This window comes from Rhopilema esculentum, chromosome 12 (genome assembly GCF_057945365.1).
Source record: "Rhopilema esculentum isolate cy_ngs chromosome 12, ASM5794536v1, whole genome shotgun sequence".
Lineage (NCBI taxonomy): Eukaryota > Metazoa > Cnidaria > Scyphozoa > Rhizostomeae > Rhizostomatidae > Rhopilema > Rhopilema esculentum.
In genome coordinates this window covers 4,672,814-4,691,823 of record NC_142826.1, presented here as the reverse complement: position 1 = coordinate 4,691,823, position 19,010 = coordinate 4,672,814, and the positions used below count along the sequence as shown (strand labels likewise).

The window sequence follows — 19,010 nt, the reverse complement described above, 5'->3', positions numbered from 1 at the left end:
GCTATAGAGCAAGGTCTAGTTGCTCCAATGAATACAGTGATTAAAAAAATGCAAATGAACTCACCCTCTCAAAGCTACCTACTAGAAACAATAGACATTCTAAATCTTACAAGCAATGCCTATTTTAAAGATCCAACCAATTCCTAATAGTTCCTTTTCAAACCAACATTGTACGGTTTGAAGCTTTGCGCAAAACATTCGATACATTGGCGTATGAGCATCTGCCTTAAGATATGTAACTTTGTTTACTGTCAAACGAGCCAAATAAGTAAAGGGACGTGCGGTATACAAATTCGCGTACCTTTTGCATATAGAACCACACTTTCCATGGCTTTCCTTTTATCTACATCCCAACGCATTCTTTGTGCATCTGAATTTTCACTGTCCTCCTCCTCAGGCCACCAGCCAAGCCACAGGTACAACTCGTGAATTGCATCGATAATAAAAATACCTGGAATATAAGGACAAGGGTTGGCAATTGACAGAAAAGGTACAATAGAAAAACACAGAGCGAGCGAAAACAGAGCGAGTGAAAGAAGGGCCAGTGAAAGAAGGGCCAGTGAAAACAGCGTCAGTGAAAACAGGGCCATTGAAAACAGGGCCAGTCCAGACAGAGAAATTCAAAGCACTACTAATACTCTGTTTTTAAGACCTTTTGTGTAATTGCTTAGTGGTCATATAAAACAACCACTGCAAACTAGAAAAGGGAAGGAGCACGCTTTGAAGAATGTTTGGAACTGCACCATATATCTAAAAGAAAGTGTTCGAAAAAAATTCATTTTGAAAAGAGGATTAACTTTTCATTGTCAGTCATATTCACGTTTTAACTCAATAATCCCACTAAACTGTCTTACGCATTCTGTATCTTGGGATTTTCCATTTAAACAAGGCCATGACATTCCCATTATATCTAAGTCAACATTAAAAAATGCTTTGAAGACTGGAGCTTATTATGATAAACATTCAAACTGTGCACTCATTCACAAAAGGTAATTCACAAAGACTCGTCTTACCTGGCTGACTAGAATCATAAAGGTCATCTTGCAGAAATGGAAAAGGACATTTTTCCTTTGGGTCAATTGATGGGTTGATTATTTCACTAGCAACGAATTGCCCTGATGTGCTGGTTAAATGAAAGCATCTTGGAACAAAGTCCCATTTATTGTTTAAATCTGCAAAATCAAGAAAACAAAATACATCAAGGATATCAATATATTCATAAATTGGTGCAATGATACAGAATTATCAATATCAAATATACATATCCATGTAATCTCATTAAAGAACTAGTTTAACCAAAAAGTGTTATAATGGTAACGAAGAGAAATCGTAACTTTTCTAGAAGAAGGTGCATCCCGCAAACCCTACTTAGCAAGTTTCATTTGTGCTGTTGGTACAACCAGCCCTACCAGCCTCCAAGCAACATAAACAAAAACTGAAAACCAGTAGAGCAAATGCCTGGTCTTGAAAGTCTCATAATGAATACTATTTCAACATTTTACCAAGTCTCCCTGGACCAATATTCAATCATACTTCAAGATAGTACTATCATTTTCTTCACCTGTTAATAAACTTCCGTAGTCGTCTTCACCACCAACAGCAACCCAAAATACCTCTGGCTCGTGCCCTTCCTCTATCTCCGTTAGGAAAATCTCTTCCTTGTTGGAAAGAAGTGCCTCCTCTGGGTGACTATAAAGGGAAAACGTGGTTATCAGCTAGCAGTAGAGGAATCATTATCGAGTAACTGCAGATTCTACTCACTATTACAATTTGAAAAAAAATTATAAACAAACATTTTCTATCCTAAGTACAAATAATTCAATAAAAATCGATTAAAATTTTCTTTCTACTGATCCCCTTCTACTGATTGTTGCATTTGTCCAATCAAAGTTGATATAATACTCATAAAATTCGACGTAGCGAAAATGAAAAGTCAAAGGAAAGTATAAAAGATTGGTTTACTGGAGTGCTTTATGACACATTATGATTCTGGGGAAACTGCTCATACTTTTTTAGAATTTATCGATACATGGAAACCTACTTTTAGTTTCATAATTAATGGCCCGCCCTGTTTTTTAGTAATTTGCGCAGCAACTCAAACAATTCGCCCATTTTTGCAGGATCAATATTTCAGAGCAACTTATAGAGACACTTTATATATGACATGGTGTCTAGGGTACTGTCATATATATTATCAAAGACTCGTATGGCATTGAAAAACTATAAAATTTTTAAATCTTAACATCATAACAATTTCTTGTTTGAATTTAATATCTTTTAGGGCTCACATCATGACAATTTGAATATTTTGATCTCTCAGCCAGCTGCACAAATCGTATTAAACTTGTCGCCTCATATTCAAAACAAATGAATTTAATAAAAGATTGCTGAGTAATTATAGCGAAACATAGAGCGAAACAGCTCCGAATTACAACATGGCTTGCAGGTTGGCATTCATATCGTGGATTTTACCACTGAGATACAATAATTGACTGTGCTTATAGATCGTGCATATATAAAAGTTTTGAAATTGCTTTTGTTTATCACAAGCTAGAGCATTGCACTGTTTTATTGAAAGTAGCTTTGACATTATTGCTCTCCAATTCAGTTAAACTTAAGACTTAAAATCTAATGATTAAGGTTGTCATTCTTCGAACACCCTAGACAGTTTCTTGCATAATATCAACGCGAGAAACAAATCATTGGCGAGCGACAGCTGCAGTTACTCACTAACATTTCTCTAAAATCAGTAGTGAGGATGGGACGCGGATTACAGATCCAAGGGTCTGTGGCTTAAGTCCATGACATGATCAAAATTTTACTTAGAGTGAAGAGAGTCGTTAGCTCTCTGCTATAACAGGCAGAAAAATCACGTCGGTCATGTGGTCACGTCGATAGACAGAGCGAAGATAATGATATGGCTGCTAAGTGTCCTAAATTCTGTCTTCGGAAACTAGATAGCAACAAAAACGAATAACGGTGTGCATACACACTGTTTTCTTATAACTTACTTTTCAATAAGTCGATGAACTGCATTGAGAGCAGTGGCTCTGGTTGCATCGGAAGATTTGCATCCGTGCCAAAGGAATATTTCCGCCTGTTGGCATAATACCAGGACAAAACTTGATCTCGACCTGAGTGACGTAGCACTGTGCATAAAAGAACTAAGATTGAGTACTGTAACATCTTTCATCAAAACATATAACAATGCAAGTCGCAAATTAAGCAGTGAATAGGGCATTGCGAACGCACAGTGCAAAGATTAATCGCAGTCGAACAGATTTTTTATAATACCGTAAATTATAGAAAAATATCTTATTTCAAGAAAGCCCCCACAGAACAATAGCTATACAGTATCACTTTCTTTATTTCATTGAAAAAAATATGTCATTTTTATGTCGACCTTTGAGGAAAATACTAAACTTTGAAATAAGCCCCACCCTCGAAAAAGTTTCCCATCCCCCTTGAACAAGCCGCCAACCAAAAAATCATTTTTGCAAATAAGCTCCCGGGGGCTTATTCGAGGATTTACGGAACTGAAAGACAAGGAGCAAATAATCTCTTAAGGAAGCACTATCAGAAACCGCTTTGCAAATTTTTTCATTGATAAAATCACGAGACAAACCAATAACACAAAATGTTACAAACATGAATCTCTGGCTAATATTCATAATACAAAGTCGTTCGCATTGAAGTATCTTGAATAGGAATAAAACAAACACAAAGAAAGAGTAACTCATAATAAAAAATATTTTTATTTACTCAGTGTGAAACCTGGGGCTATTTTACAGACCAATTAGGTGAAATTGGAGAAATAATAATTGCCAAAAATAATAACAAACAAAAGTAATATCATGAAAAACATACCTTACGGGGACTTGCAACAAACAAGCTTCATTTGGATTTTCATTTCGTACGCAGTAGAAGCGCACAGTAGATCGATCTGTGATGCAATCATATGTTTGCTTAAGCATGTATAGAAAAATCAAATATATTAATGGATTTCTCGATATAAAGTTTGTTCCATTGAAAATAAGAACACAAAATGACAATCTGCTCCCGTTACGGTCGCTGCAAGGTTTAAAAGGAAAGACAAGTTCCTTGTTATGTAAAATTGAAAAATAAGCTAAAAAAATCTAGAAACTCTAGAAAAGGATCTGCCTAGCAAATCTCTTTGTTATTTTGCCATTTTTATTACACTTTAATTCTTCGAGAGTGCAGCATGGATGGAAGTCTTTGGTGTTATTCTGGTTCATCTCAAAAGATATAAAAATCTAAACCAGAAAACTGAAATTCATGTGGAAATGTCTTACCACTAAATGCTACTTGATCCGTCTTTGATTTTCGTCTAGAAACAAAAAGGGGACGAGCTTTGTAAATGCAACACAAACACAAAGCAGTTTCAATGAAAGCTAGAAAAAACCTAAATTTTAAACTAATTGTTTAACCCGAATAAAAAAAAGCAAGGTTAAGAAAAGAATCTGATGATAAAAAGTAAACAACAAGTAAAACAAAATATCTTGTTTTTAGTCCACACACGCAAACTGTATTTACTAAATGCATTTCTACAAAATTCGTTAAATTGATCTGAAACCGCTATAGAAGAAATACTGGTCAATCTACTGTATCCTGAAACCAGAAAAGCAACTAATACAATAGAGAACCCAAACCTCTAAATCAACATTTCTAGGAGACCTATAGAAGCCAGTTGGGAAAATAGTAAACAAAGAAAGCATCAAAACTACCTAAAATTGCAACAGCTAAACTTGTAAACTATAATTCTACTTAAAGCGATCTAGAAGGAATCAACAAAAACAAGATTCATCAATTTACACAGCATTACAATATTGCAGTCTAAGCAATATTCACAGAAATTGGCTTTCATAACTCACTTTCCAGCGTGAATGATCATCCCTCCATCAAATACATTGAGAAAACATGGAGGTTCCTTCCCTTGGATCACCCGCACCTGCAGAAGCAATAATAGTGTAATTGTGCATTTAGAGGCTAAAAAATATAAAGCAAGTTGAAAAGCGTAAGAATACTTAGACAAAACGCAAGTGCAAAATTACCAACTAGGATTTTTGTCTAGAAGCTGATGTAACCAAATGGAAATGTTTCTAGAAATGTAGCTAAAATTTTGCCAGCAATGAGCACTTGAAAGACCAGATTATGAAACGTCAATATCTTGAGTGTTGATAATCACCGATTTGTGGCTTTAGATTTTCATGAAAATTTCCCTGTTATATTTGCTCCCTGAATTTCCAAAAATCTTTAAATCCTGTTTTTTGAAAACAAAATGATTCGTACTGAGAATGAGATGATTCACCTATGTGCAGAAGGTCTTCATCTCTGAACAAATTGAGTGCAGAAGATTCTAAACAAAAAAGAGTGTCGATGCCTTTGACACTTTATTTTGTTTGGAATCTTCTGCAATCATTCGAAGAAGTAACAAGATGTGGATAGCTTACATGTGGTCCACGCTCCTCGTCTAAGTCTACAGTCATTACAGCAGTGGCTCCTTGCTCGGTTACCGAACAATCATTACCAAGCCAAAAGAAGTAGGCACAACGATGACGCCCTGATGCTTTAGCCTCTTCTATGTCCTTGAGCATCTTCATTACTCGAGAAGCTACAATACTGTATTCCCACCGTATAACATAGCCTTCACCTAAAAGGAAACAAGTAACCAGTATTACGTTATCAACAATGTGAAGATCTTGATTCCTTTATATTCATTTATGTTGAGAGAATGACATTGTTCGACACCTTTGCCAGTCATGACGACTAGGCTAAAACAAACTATCACACATTAAGTGCCATACTTCATTAGAAAAGATTTTTTATCATAAATCATTCGGCATTTTTCGCTTCAATGGACGACCCAGCAACTTTAAATGATTGTTTTAAAAATGAAGAAAATTGCTTAAAAAAGGAAAGCATGTTTACAGTAAATTACATAAGCTACCGCTGACGTGGGCCTTAGCAAAGACATATGTGCTAATAACGCAGCCGATGTAAACAACTGGGCCCGTATCTAACAAAATTGTTTTTAATTGATAACAGTTTTCAATTGACTTCAAATTAATACACTAAACATGGGGCAAGTAGAAGAACTTGTGTTCATATGTTCTATCGTTGTCGATGGAATTATTTTTGACAAAATGAGACTCTTGTACACAGCAAAACAGCAAAGGTGGCCACTGTGGTTTGATAAAGACTCCCTTTTTAGTAATTAAAAATATATTCATTTGAAAAGACCTACCTGAGTGGAAATGACCATTGCTGGCTTCCGGTAGCAATGTGCGAAACCTTTCAGTCACGTGCCATACTTGGACATGGCGAGTAATTATGTGATAGCCTTCGGAGCCTTTTGGTTTTCCGCATCCTCGATCGATCTCCGTTCCTTCGAAAACCGGTAGTATTGGTACACATTTTGGATCTAACATCGTTTTAGGATCAACTGGTTGGACATCGGCAACGTTCACATCCTGCAAGTACAAAATTGTTACATGCAATTCTAGTAGAAATATATGACAGTAGTAGCCTGTCAGCAAATCTTATCTATCAAGTGTTTATTTCCTGAGTTGATCAAAGGGGTTTTTCCAGTCATCTTTTTCAAATGAGATTGAAAATCATCAATGGCTAAACTGCTTCATTTTTTGGAGTTCTTGTATTCGCTACAATGGAAAAAACTTAGCCCCATTTATTAACAAGCAACACTCTTTCCTTGAAACAAGATCCCTTCAATACCATGTTCCTAAATCAGGGCTCTTAGATGATCACAAGCTACAAACGAATTTAGGCCACTATCAATGCCATACTTCTTAAAAGCAGCGTTAAAAGTCATTTCCAGTGGTACAGAAAAAACTGGGCATCAAATACATAAACAGTATACAACACACACCTTGGTTAATACTCCAACTGTCTGCGGTCCGCCTTTCATTCGTATTATTCTTGATTCATCAGGCCAGTCACAAAATTTTTCTTTAAAAATCACCCATTCAGCTCCCTCATACATTGATAAAAATATACTATGCTGGGGCCTGGGAACTAAGTTTTCTTTGTCCTGTAAAAACTTATGTACACTAAGTTTTCTGTTAATACTTTGTTTCCTTGTTGGCAATTCTGTTGTGGTAAGCGAAATTTTCCTAGATTTTCCATGGTGATGAGGAGTTGAAGCTGATATAGGCCTATAGTAGCCTTGCTCGAACTTCTCACGGGCTAATTTCATGATCTTTTTTCGCACATTCGACATGGTTTGGCGTCCAATCCACACGTAAACTTCAGTCAAGAAGTCAAAAACATAGGCCTGTAAGAAAGAGGGGACATTATTTTGCAAGAAGCAAGAGCAGAAAAGCAATACAAAACTATTCAATCTACATTATAGCTTGAAAAAAGGTCACATGGTACGAGGGAAAAAAGCGAATTGTAAAAAACGTTTCGAGCATAGCACGTTATCAAGACAATATCATCATGTCGTTAATGGACTACGCTTAAATATTCAATTTTATGAATTTGCTTATTTTCCTCGTACAATTTTTAAAGTTATATTGTCACATTATATTGTACAAAATGCAAGCTAGTTTATTTACAAAAACATGAATATCATGATTGTCAAATGTTTTAACGGACTTTAATGGCATATACGTGCATAAAAATAAATAGACAGGACATGAAATCGACAAACAATTGCTGATATAAAAAACTATTAATTTTCGGTATAACATTTATCAAAATGCTTGTTGACAGAAAATTGTTGTTATGCTTTCGAATCAAGCCCAAGACATGGCAAAAAGCAATCATTAAATGACACAAACACTTTTAGATTCCTTCAATTAAAGGCATATTGGAAAAATTACGAAAATATAGCAAAGTAACAAAACCCATGAATGAACATACTTCATCAGTTCTTAGTATCTCTTTACTTGGTGATCTCTGGCACATATCATAAACTGGGACCAATTCGGGTGGTTCAGAATCTTGTAAACTATACGCCATCGATGTGTTCATCATATTTCGCTCGTATTCCTCGTCATCGTCAGTTTGATCTAGCATGACAAAACAGGAAAGGTTACATAATAGTTTATGCACTTTTAATTCTCTAGATATACTAGTTTTGCAATTAAATGGAAGCTTTGCTTAAAAGAAGAGAGACTGCTCTTATATCATACAGTATTTTAGGCAAGAATAAAATCTCTCGAGTATTTAAAAACAAGACTTATAGCCAAAGCAATTTAAAAGAAACATAGTCTGGTGCTTTGAGCAATCTTTTTTAGCTTTGTCAATAGGCTAGTTTTAACATTTGTAGTAAACAAATATCTATTCTGGCTGGGAATATGAAAAAATACCTACAAAAATTTCAGGAACGATGTAAGAAAACCCTAGTTTTATGAGTAATCTTTACAATCACGAACCTTTAATGTTTGTTCTCCCTTCAGAACCAAGCATTCTGAACACCCTGCTTTCGTTTTGGCCATCTTGTTCAAAATACACAACATCCAACGCTTTGCAACCCATCTCTTTCTTCTGATTGATCCTGGAAGCAATCTCTGCTGCCTGCAATGAAGCAAAAATTGTTGGTTAACCTCCATGTGAATTTCATTGAAAAGCAATAGATAGCTAGGGATTATAAATATTTGTCTTATATACACTAATTTAGCGTTTCACATACAGCAAAAAAAAATAAGCTTATAAAATTGTTTTGGTTTCCAGGCACCTAGGCCTTCCTGGCCCCAAACCTGAACGACAAATATTTCTGTTGCGAGGTCTAAATTGTGGGCTCGAATCAGCACGTGTCTACCCGCTACATGGCGAAAGGCACAATGTTATCCACTACATCACAGGTACAGTATAGTTTTAGATCGATATTATATAGTTTTTCTATTGCCTGAACAGATAGCAGCATCTTTATATTTACACTTGTAAGCAAAGTACAACGGTCAGAGCTCACATTAAAAGCCTGCTGAGATACGATGAACGTTGTACTGGTGAATAAAGAGAACTTTTGTTACAGGACAAAAACACTTGAAAAATGGAAGATTACTGCTTATTTGTTCCACGTAGACGTTGCTCAGAACTTTTACATGTTTATCTACCATTTTGTACAGAGAAGCGTAAAGAGAAAAATTAATGAGACTATTTCTGAAACCTTCTAGCCCCAGCTAACATTAAGAAACATTTCAAAATGGCTTAGTAGTTTTTGTCCAAAGTGGTTTTGAATTTACCTTGGCCTTTTCGATAACATTTGCATTACGACCATGCCAACAAAAAAGCTCCTTTGGAGTAACAACGACAAAGCTGTCATCACTTGTCAAAGAGTTTGTGTTAAAATCAACGACGTTTATCTGCACATGACGACGGCCTGAATAAAACAAGAGAATTATATAGTTGGATATCTAATAAAGCCATGCTAAGAAAGTAGAGCTTCAATTACTTTTGTTCAAAAAATTATGAAAATCCTTTGTTTTCAATGAACAATCCACTTTGTTCCTATAGTTCCAATAAACACAGATATGGTTTATTTTTTAATAAGAATGATAACATGAGAGTAAGATCTAGAATTTCCCGAAGGAGGTACAGCCTGACCAAAATGAGTAGCTTGACATCTTTAGAACTTATCTATTCTGATGAGAAATTGGAAGACAGCAATGAGCAGTTTATGAGAAAAACACTTCAAGAGATCATTTATAAATATATTTCACATCGAAAAAATCAAAACATTCTAATTTTTTCAATATCATAAAGAAGTCATGCTCAACTGAAGGTTTGATGGCAAAAATTTCTCTCCGTGTGAAAAATTGCTGTTTACCTTTTATTTTCAATAGTAAGTTGGTGACGTTCGATTCGACAACTCCTCCCGTCTCGGGGGGTTCTCCATTCACTGACTGCCCAGGTATCTTCACTTTCTTTAACTTTACTTTTGAGAAGTCTTCAGTTGATTGCAGTGCAGCTTTTGCTTCGTTTGCAAGTGCTACTTTTCGCCCTTTTAAAAACAAGAAGTTAGCAATAAGACAAGTCAGTTTTATAAACACTGAAGAGGAGGCAACTGCCCAAATTGGAAAAAACGTTTAAGAAGCCCCTCACGTCTTTATCACAAAATTCAGAAATATTCAATGAATAATTTTATTACCAGCCACATTAGTAACTTCGACTTTATGCATTATAAAAAAATAAACAAAACCAAAAAGTTAATAAGAACAGCCAATTCTAAAAAATGATGCTTTAATAGCAGTCATTGACAGAAATAGCTTCTTGCAATCTTTATTTCTGGGTCTCAATATTGTTTATTGATCAAAGTCAACATAAATAATCCTTGATCAAATCAAACAGTCGATTCATGCTTCGCCATTCCAAGTTTCAAGCCTTCAAAATGAAAAGAATCCAATGAAATAAATAAATCACCATCAAATTAATAAGTGCTATTTTTCACTCACATAATTTCAGACCAGCTGATTTCTCCGAAGATTTCTGGGAGTCTTGTTGGATATTCTAACGAAAGATGAAACAAGTTTGAAATTCGGGTAATAAAAGAGGATTTGGGAGAGATAAAACAAATGAGTAGTGAGATCGTTCTTTCAACTGGTATAAAATGAAAGAACTTTAAAAACAAATAAAAAATAATCGAATGCTAAAAAGGTTTGGATACTGAAATACATACAAACTTTTCTTACTGGACGAATAACTTAAAAAATTCAGAATATGATTTAAATATCATCATCAGAAAACACTAAAAGTTCCAAATGAACTCGTAAAAACGAAAAAACGCTGGGACAAAATATGTTTTTTGCTTATTTGTGGGTATTTGCTTTGGTTTACAAATAGCTATGAGCGTTTGGTTCATTAACGAATAGCAGTATCAGATCCATACACTTGCAGATATACAGATTTTATATCCAAGTTTCTTTCATATATATGGTTTGTACCACTTCTATTCCATATGGCCTGTAATCTGACATACACGACAGACATACTGAAAACTCGGTATCAAACATCAAAGCATACTGAGTCCTTTGTGCTCCTTTACGAATACAAAACTGACATTTAACAAAAACAATCATTTAAATCGACGTGTATTTTAAAAGCAAATCAAAATTGAGAAAAACCTCTGATTTGTTATTGCTGCCAACTTCGGTAATGAGATCACTACGGGCTTGAAGTGTCTTAACAGGATTCGCTGGCGATCTTTTCTTTCTTTGTGGCTTTAGATGTCGCCTGTCACTAACTGATTGTAGCCTATCAATCAGAAATAACGGTTTATAAGAAAAGCTAGATGTCGTGTTTTCCAAAATCTGGCGAAAAACCCACAGATCTTCAAAGAACAAAATCATTGGCCAGACAAAAAAAACCACAATATACACAAATCTCAACGTTACAAAAGAACATTTATCGAGTGTGGCCAAAACTGCAGATAAGTTTTATTAAAACGGTTATTATAACGAATGTGTTTTAAACAATAGGCTTTCATAAATTCGAATTTTCTCGATAGCTAGAAAGCAAACTGTCTTTTTACAAAGACTTTTCCTGTTGTGAAATACTGACTAAGTGACATTTTTTTGAACGACTTTTGAAAAAAACTATGCAGTTTTGATTAAGATCTCACAAGAAACGGGAATATACAAATAAGAAATTGCGCAAATTGTTGATAATAATGAAATAAAAATTATCTGATTGGAGTTTCATATTGCATTGCCAAAAGTATCAATAGTAAAATCTTTATCAATGGTTTATTCATCTAACAGTGTTTTTTGGATTGTTCAAATAAAATTCCTCAAAAACAGTATAGTTGCAATGATAATGAATAATCAATATATTTACAAAGCAATATGAAAAATAGTAGACAGTATCCAGACAAAATCTTACGAGGCAATAAATTATTCTTTGGTAAGTAAGTCAAGAGATTTTCACTTACTGTGTAACACTTTGCGATATCCAATCCATGTCAGATTTTGGTTCAGCTGGCTCCTCTTGTTCTTTGATTGTCTCTTCAACAGAATCAGCACCCTTGTCAAACGAACCACTTTTGAACTCGCTCATGGCACTCATGAACTCTTTCTTCAAAAGCCCGAGAGGCTTCTCCTTATCCTCCTTCTCCGGTTTTTCAGCCTTTTCGTCAATGACCTCCAACATATCACTAGCAGTCTCTTCGGTGGTTGTTCCAAGAAAAGGCTTTCTAGATCGCAGTGGCGACCCCTGAGCTAGAGAAGGGTTTATACCAAGCTCTAACGCTACTTGGTCTGCTGTTAGGCCTTCAGATGCAAGCATAATCTCAAGCTGGTCTTCAGCTAACTCATCGAAATGTTCGTTCTTCTTATTTTCTACTTCAATCCTAATCTCGACCTCACTAAGAGTTTTCACATACCCAGCCTCGTGTCTCTGTTTAATATCACTCTGCAATTGCTTGAATGTAAGATCATCAATACCTGATATCGTGAAAGGTCGATCTTTCCGTACCCCCTTTTTCCTCATTGAGACCTTACTTTTACTTGGCTTGTACGAGTCTTCAACTGCTTGCATAAACCTTTGTTTTAATGACGAAACTGAAGGCAATGGTTCATCTTCATCGCTATCTACAACCATTGGCAACTTTTTCAATTTCCTAATCGATTCTTCGACAATTGATTCACTAGATTTGCTATCTTTATCGTTTTCGTTGTCTTTAATCGACAAATCTTCCATTGAAGTAGCCAAAGATGCCCCAATGCTTCCAACCCTACTGTTTACCTCACTGACGATAAAACTTCGTCTCTTCAGGTTTTCTGTCGAAGCAGATAGTGCTAAATTTAGCCTTGTTTGGTCAACGCCAAGCTTATTTGGGTCTTGTTCCGCGGATGCTATTTGGTGGGCGGCTTCTAACAAGCCAGGGGCGATACCTTCCGTTATCGTTTTATATCTTTTACCGGACCTACGCTTCGCTTTTCTTTGCACTTCTGGAGTTTTTGGAGTTTTCGAGCCAGATTCAGATTGAAGTAGCCTTTCTTTAAGCTGAGCTATTGATAGCTTCTCTTCCACGACAACAGCCTCTTCTTTAGCTTTGATATCACTCAGTAAGAGGCCGGGATCGATTCCTTGGGTAAGAGTCTTAGGCCTCGATCTGATTGGCCGTTTTGTTCTTTTCTGCAAAGAACTGACGTCATCTGCCTCATGGCTGCGTTGAATTCTCGGTATTGGTGGCTTCGATCGCAACAATGGTGAACGCGTGCCATTAACAACTATTTCTATATCTTGTTTTATTTGATTTTGCGGCGTAACAACTATTTCTACCCCTAAAGGCAAAGACATCGTCCGATCTTTTCGAAGTCTCTTGTCGATTTTCTTTTGCTTGATTTTTTCCTTTATAACACTTCGCGTTGTTAATTTTGTAAGCGAGCCACTGCTTGAAGATTCATAACTTTCATCGCCGGTATCAACATCGTTTGTTTTTGCGCCTATTTTAAGTTCAACAACATTGGCGTTTTCTATCGTATCCTTCGAAGGTATTTCGAGAGTCGTGTCTGGTACAATTTCAGTTTGGTTGACATCTACTTTTTCGTCTAATGATTCAGTTTTTTTTTCAGCTTCGATGTTACTGACCACAGGTTCTTCAATCAACGAAGGTGGCTTTTCTTCTACTGCATCGCCTGTAATTTTCAAACTTTTTACGTCCTCGCTGAGAGTGGCACTTTCATTAATATTCGCAACATCTTCAGCTCTTGCACTAGATTCCCGCCTCACTTGTTCTTTTACCTTCTCCAATTCTTTAGGATCAACTTGTCTCAGTCTATTCGAACGCCTTTCTCTCCGCCTCCTGGATCCAGCACGCTCAGTTGTATTATCTTTTTCTTCATTATCTCCATCTAATTTGTCATTAACTTGCAAGGTATCTACAGTTCCATTGACGGCTAACGGTTTTTCGCGACAAAAATCTTTCTCTTCAACATCTGGTGTAACCACATCAGCATCTGATATCACACTGTCGCCTTGGCTTTGAATCTCGATATTGCTTGCTTGCTCTTTTTCTTCAAGCACCTCTTTCTGTTTTTCAGCTCTCGATTTTTCTGATTCATCTACAACTCCACTCGATACGTCCGATTGCTGCTGAGACTGTACAATTCGCTTTCTCAAAGGAACCCGGCCACTAGTTTCAGTTTCTTTTGCAACCAAAATATCTGTACTTGGTCTAGGCTCATCTTGCGTTATACCTGGGCTCAGTTCGTTTTCAGTTTGCCTTGATACCAAATTATCTTCTTTACTTCTAGATTCTAAAGTGTCATTGTCTTTTTCGTTAGATTTGTTCAAAATATCTTTGGAATCGCTTTTAGGTATCTCTTTATCGATAGTTATCTCCTTCATTGGATCCGTCCGTCTACTATCCCGTGCATTTGTGACAACACTTTCCTTATTTTGTCGGTTCAATCTTTTGTCAATTTGGGTCGTTTCCTCAACCTTCTTTCCATGAGTGGTACCTTGTTCTTTAGAGCTTTTCTTTTCGCGTGTTTTGAATTTCAATACAGAATCACTTGCAAGTCTTCTTACAGGCGACTTTGTAGAGAGATCTGTTGTTGCACTCCTCCCGGTAGTCTCTCTTTGTTTAGAAACAGTTCCTGGGCCTCCACTTATTTTGTTTCTCTCTTTTAATGGAAGTCTCTTGTCGCCACTTCCAGACAAATCTTTCTTGCTAGATTCGTCACTATCAAAAGTTCTAGACTTCTGAAATAAAGCTCTCTTTTCACTTATACTTGGAATCGTCCGACTACTGTCACCACTCTTTGATTCGTCATTGCTCGTAATTTCTTTAATTCCAGCCTTGCGCACTCGTGGTTCTACCTTGGCCTCTTGCGTCCAACGTCTAGTCACTGGCTTGGACGGCCCCGTGCTCTTTTTCAAATCACTACTAGATTTTCCACTGCTTGCTTCGAATAGATGTTTACTTTTCATAAATTTCGATGACAAATATGATGATTTCTGTTTTGAAGCTGCTTGTTCAGGTCCTAAAACTGGCTTAGTGGTTTCTGCTGTTTTGCTAGTTTTCACTGTTTCAGTCCTTGCAACTGTCGCAGCCTCCTTTGCTTCCTCCTCTTTCTGCCGCAAAACTTCAGCAAACCTTGTTCGCCTCGCACTTACATAGGCCATTTCGTCCTCCGAATCTTCTGCCTGTGCTAAGGGTGCTCTTGGTGTGGCGTCCGGTCTACTTTCCTCTAATGATACACTTTCCTTTGTAACTTCATCACTGGAATGAACGGTAACATCTGACTGTGAGATCTGCGCTGCAGTATCAAGTATTTCTGGTTGCGTGGAATCTTTTTCCCCACGTGATTCCTTCCCTTCACGTGACGTGCCGTGAACTTCCTGACGTGCTTCAAGTATCTCCTTTTCAGCTGAAAAACAACATCCAAACAATAATAGAATAAAACAATGCTTTCCTATTAATACAGAGAAAGTAAACTTTTTTGATATTGTCAGGAACAAAGGATTAAAAACGAATAAAAACGTCAATCCTAAAACAGGTCTCACAAAGCATTTGGTTTCTTCAACAGAAATGATAGATGCTGCCATTCTATTATCTTTGTTCAAGAAACCTTCATTGCCATAATCACAAAGAAATTCTACATTAAATCAACTCTTACAGAAGTAATACAAGAATTACAGAGCCCGAACATAGTAGAATTTCTGTGATCGACAAACTAAGAATAAAAAAGAAGGAACAAAAATAAAATAAATTGTCTAAAATATTTCCTTTAATTTTCCAATAAATCCTGCTTTCATCATACTTTTCAAACATTTCGCTATTTGAATAAATTCATTCAGTCATCTTTTCAATAACTTCAGCTTTAGATATCCACAGATCCAGTAAAATCGATAGAAAAAATAATATCCAACAATCGTAGGTAACAAATCATTATCTTACTGGAATGTATTTAAAAGCTTTATCAAATTTGAAAAAAACACAAATGCCCTCTTTTAAGGTGTTTATCATCGTCATGTTTCATCTTATGACGTAATTTTTTCCACTTTACTAGGCCTATCTTAGCTGCAAGGTCGGCAGAACTCCCTACTATAAAAAAGGAAACCATTGACATAATCACTCAAATAAGTATTTATAAACACAAATTCAAAATACGTCTTTTTGATAATAGCAGGTCATGCTCTTTGCAATATGTTAAGTTGACTTTGAAAAACGCTGTTAATTCTGTATATTTCAGCATATTGGGCAAATGAAGAAAGTTTCAGAAACAAAATCCTTTATGTTTACATCACGCAAACAGGAACTTTAAGTAATGATTTATTTTTAATGTTGATAATGATACAATAACAACAGCTCGTCGGACCATTGTGTATTCTGACAACGTTTCGTTACATTGTGATAGCTTTGTCAATCATAGTAAAAACACTGTGTTACCAATTGTCAATCATAGTAAAAACACCGTGTTACCAAGTAAATCGAATTTTTCGCATGAAAGTAATGACGCATTTCCGTAAAAAAGCAAGCAACACATAGCAAAATAAAAATAATAAGAGAAAGGGGAAAAATCGAGTTACAACTGTGGTAAATTACAGTTAAAATGACTGGTACTAAAAGATCTTCTTATTAAAGGATAAAAGTTTCAAAACTAAACAACTAATAAATCACAAAACAGAGAATAACTTACAAACTTGGCTTTTCTTCCTTTTTGACGACCGTCTCAAATAACTAGCAAAACCTTTCTCTTCCTTCTTCTCTTCTGATTTCTCCTTTTTCTCAGTGGTTTTGTTTTCTGAAGAAACTTGAGGAGCCTGTTTTGAGGTCGCTTTTTCGTCTAATAACTCGCTGGTTCTCGATTCCCGGCCTAATCTCCACAACAACGACCTTCTTCGTTCTCGTTTCGGCTTTTCGCTACTCTCCTGTACTTGAGGTTCTTCAGGAACAGTACTCCGAGTACCAGATGACGATATCTTTCTTAGCGATCTTCCAAGCCAAGATGATCGGCGTTCTCTATGATGGGGTGTTTGTTCTCCGTCTTTGCCTTCTCTTGACACTGTTGACAAACGCATAAGTTATAAGAAAGTTTTCTGAGGAGAAATAATCACTCCAGGCACTGAATGGTATCTGTTATCATAACGGAAAGTCGCCGCGGATCAACCTGAGGAAATACGGTTTCTACACAGAAGCACTTTTGAAATTAGCTGGACAAAGTTTATATTCTCCCGTTTCCCGCAAGGAATTTGCGTGATTGTGGCAGATATGAAAAGTTTTACATATTTTCAGGACAAAAAATAGACATTTCATTATTGATTGTGCATGAAAGTCATACATTACAAAGTATTGTAGTTTAATTTAATTCTACGCACTACGCAGACAGTGACGTTTACAGATACAGTTAAATGAAATTAATTCAGTTGTAGGGACTGACACATACTTCATCAAACCTGTATTAATCCGAATGTAATCTCATCTTACCGGTTAATCTGGTAGCCTTTATGTTATACAAACTGAATTCTAGCATTTTATTTGATACGAATCCTGTGCTCTTTTACTCTATCGTTCATTTATAGGGAATCGTGAGAAAAAAACGATCCCTATCAAGTTTGAAATAATGGAATTTCTTTCGAAAGCCAAGCATACGATTGACAATTTTGAAAACAAAGATGTTTGAAGCACTAAAAAGGAAAATTTTAACATAGGTATGAGAAGACTGGGGAAGGCTGCAGCCCCATATTAACTGCCTAGCTGTATAGTAGAAACCCGCATAAAAGAACCTAGGTTTTTATCTGGCAGCCTGAATAGGTTCTTAATTAACAGGCTACTATTCTAAATTCCAATCTAAAAGGTTCTTAACAAGGCTCTTGCATACAATAACAATGTTTTCCACTGCAAGAATTCTAATGGAGACACTTAAACCAGCTTTATTTATGTTAAATTTCAACCAATCTAATGAATTTGTGTTGTTAGATTGTCCAATTAGAATGCAACATACCATATCCTGATTCACTCTAAAAACCTTTTTTTCTTATATATATATAAGAACCTTTCCAAATTTCAGCCTCCTGGGGGTTCTTAATCATGGGGTTTTAAAGGTTAAATTTCAGCCTCAGTGTTCTTATAAAAACAGGTTCTTTTATGCGGGTTTCTACTGTATAATATGTCCTTTATAACAGAGTACTGTGTAGAAAACAACTGGATTGGCAGCCTTTATATTTTTTTGGGTTGCGTGAAAATTTATTCTATAACTTGTGGTACTTTATGAAAACAACTATTACATGTATATCAATTGTGTTAAGAACGAAATGCAGTTTCCCATCTCTCAGAAAATTGCTAGGGCAAAAGGCAAAATTTTACTTGTCCTGAATAGAGTACAAAACCTGAGGGCAGGGGGCAAATCACTCCATGAAAATCTCTTACCACATTGGTGGAAATCCTATTGTTTCTTATAAAAACCCCTGAAAACCCTTTCGTATTTGTGCAATCTCGTACGCTATTTGGTAAGGGTTAATTTCCTCTTGGCAGAACCAGTCACAGAGAAAGCACAAAAGTTGTCTTCGATTATAGTGCAAAATCCCATAGATATGACATAAGAAATCCTTTTAAAATCGGCAGGCTTTACAAATCTTATGAATATCTATGTTAGTGGCTCAAATATCAATAAGGAACAAACAGAATCAAAACGCGTCAAGACGAAACTGGGAATAAACGAAAAGTTAATCTCCTTCAATGCACTATTCATGACAAGGGTAATTATCTAATGATTTCTTATGAAAAGCCAGTTTTGTTGGAATATATTTAATCAAGAAGAAAAAAATTTTGAATAAGCTTCTTTGTGAAAAAAATTATTTGCCTTAACTAAATCCTAAAAAAACATTTACAGTATAAAGAAGTTCTTAATATTTTCTTACCACATACCTAATGAAATATATATGGGGATGGGTTTCATAGAAAATAATGAAAATTCAAATGAACCAAACGCAAACATGGAAATCCTTATGCTGATAAGGAATGATCGTTTTCAGGAACTTTATATTGAAAAAATATTTTACACGCCTACTGCCATTTTGTG

At 35.8% G+C, this 19,010-nt stretch overlaps 1 protein-coding gene across 1 annotated transcript in view; it reads right to left on the bottom strand.

Moving 5' to 3' along the window:
* Positions 1-19,010, bottom strand: part of LOC135681660 (uncharacterized) — a 45,218-nt gene that overhangs the window by 13,955 nt on the left and 12,253 nt on the right. Inside the window, exons 2-19 of the mRNA XM_089111888.1 lie at positions 16,629-16,994; positions 11,912-15,356; positions 11,106-11,235; positions 10,437-10,491; positions 9,812-9,985; positions 9,228-9,364; positions 8,418-8,559; positions 7,903-8,051; positions 6,908-7,312; positions 6,266-6,491; positions 5,472-5,671; positions 4,893-4,969; positions 4,314-4,348; positions 3,868-3,943; positions 3,012-3,149; positions 1,562-1,689; positions 1,014-1,172; positions 302-451 (exon numbers count right to left, since the gene is read on the bottom strand). Coding sequence (XP_088968014.1) covers positions 302-451; positions 1,014-1,172; positions 1,562-1,689; positions 3,012-3,149; positions 3,868-3,943; positions 4,314-4,348; positions 4,893-4,969; positions 5,472-5,671; positions 6,266-6,491; positions 6,908-7,312; positions 7,903-8,051; positions 8,418-8,559; positions 9,228-9,364; positions 9,812-9,985; positions 10,437-10,491; positions 11,106-11,235; positions 11,912-15,356; positions 16,629-16,994 — 6,192 coding nt within the window. The remainder of the gene's footprint in view (positions 1-301; positions 452-1,013; positions 1,173-1,561; positions 1,690-3,011; positions 3,150-3,867; positions 3,944-4,313; positions 4,349-4,892; positions 4,970-5,471; positions 5,672-6,265; positions 6,492-6,907; positions 7,313-7,902; positions 8,052-8,417; positions 8,560-9,227; positions 9,365-9,811; positions 9,986-10,436; positions 10,492-11,105; positions 11,236-11,911; positions 15,357-16,628; positions 16,995-19,010) is intronic.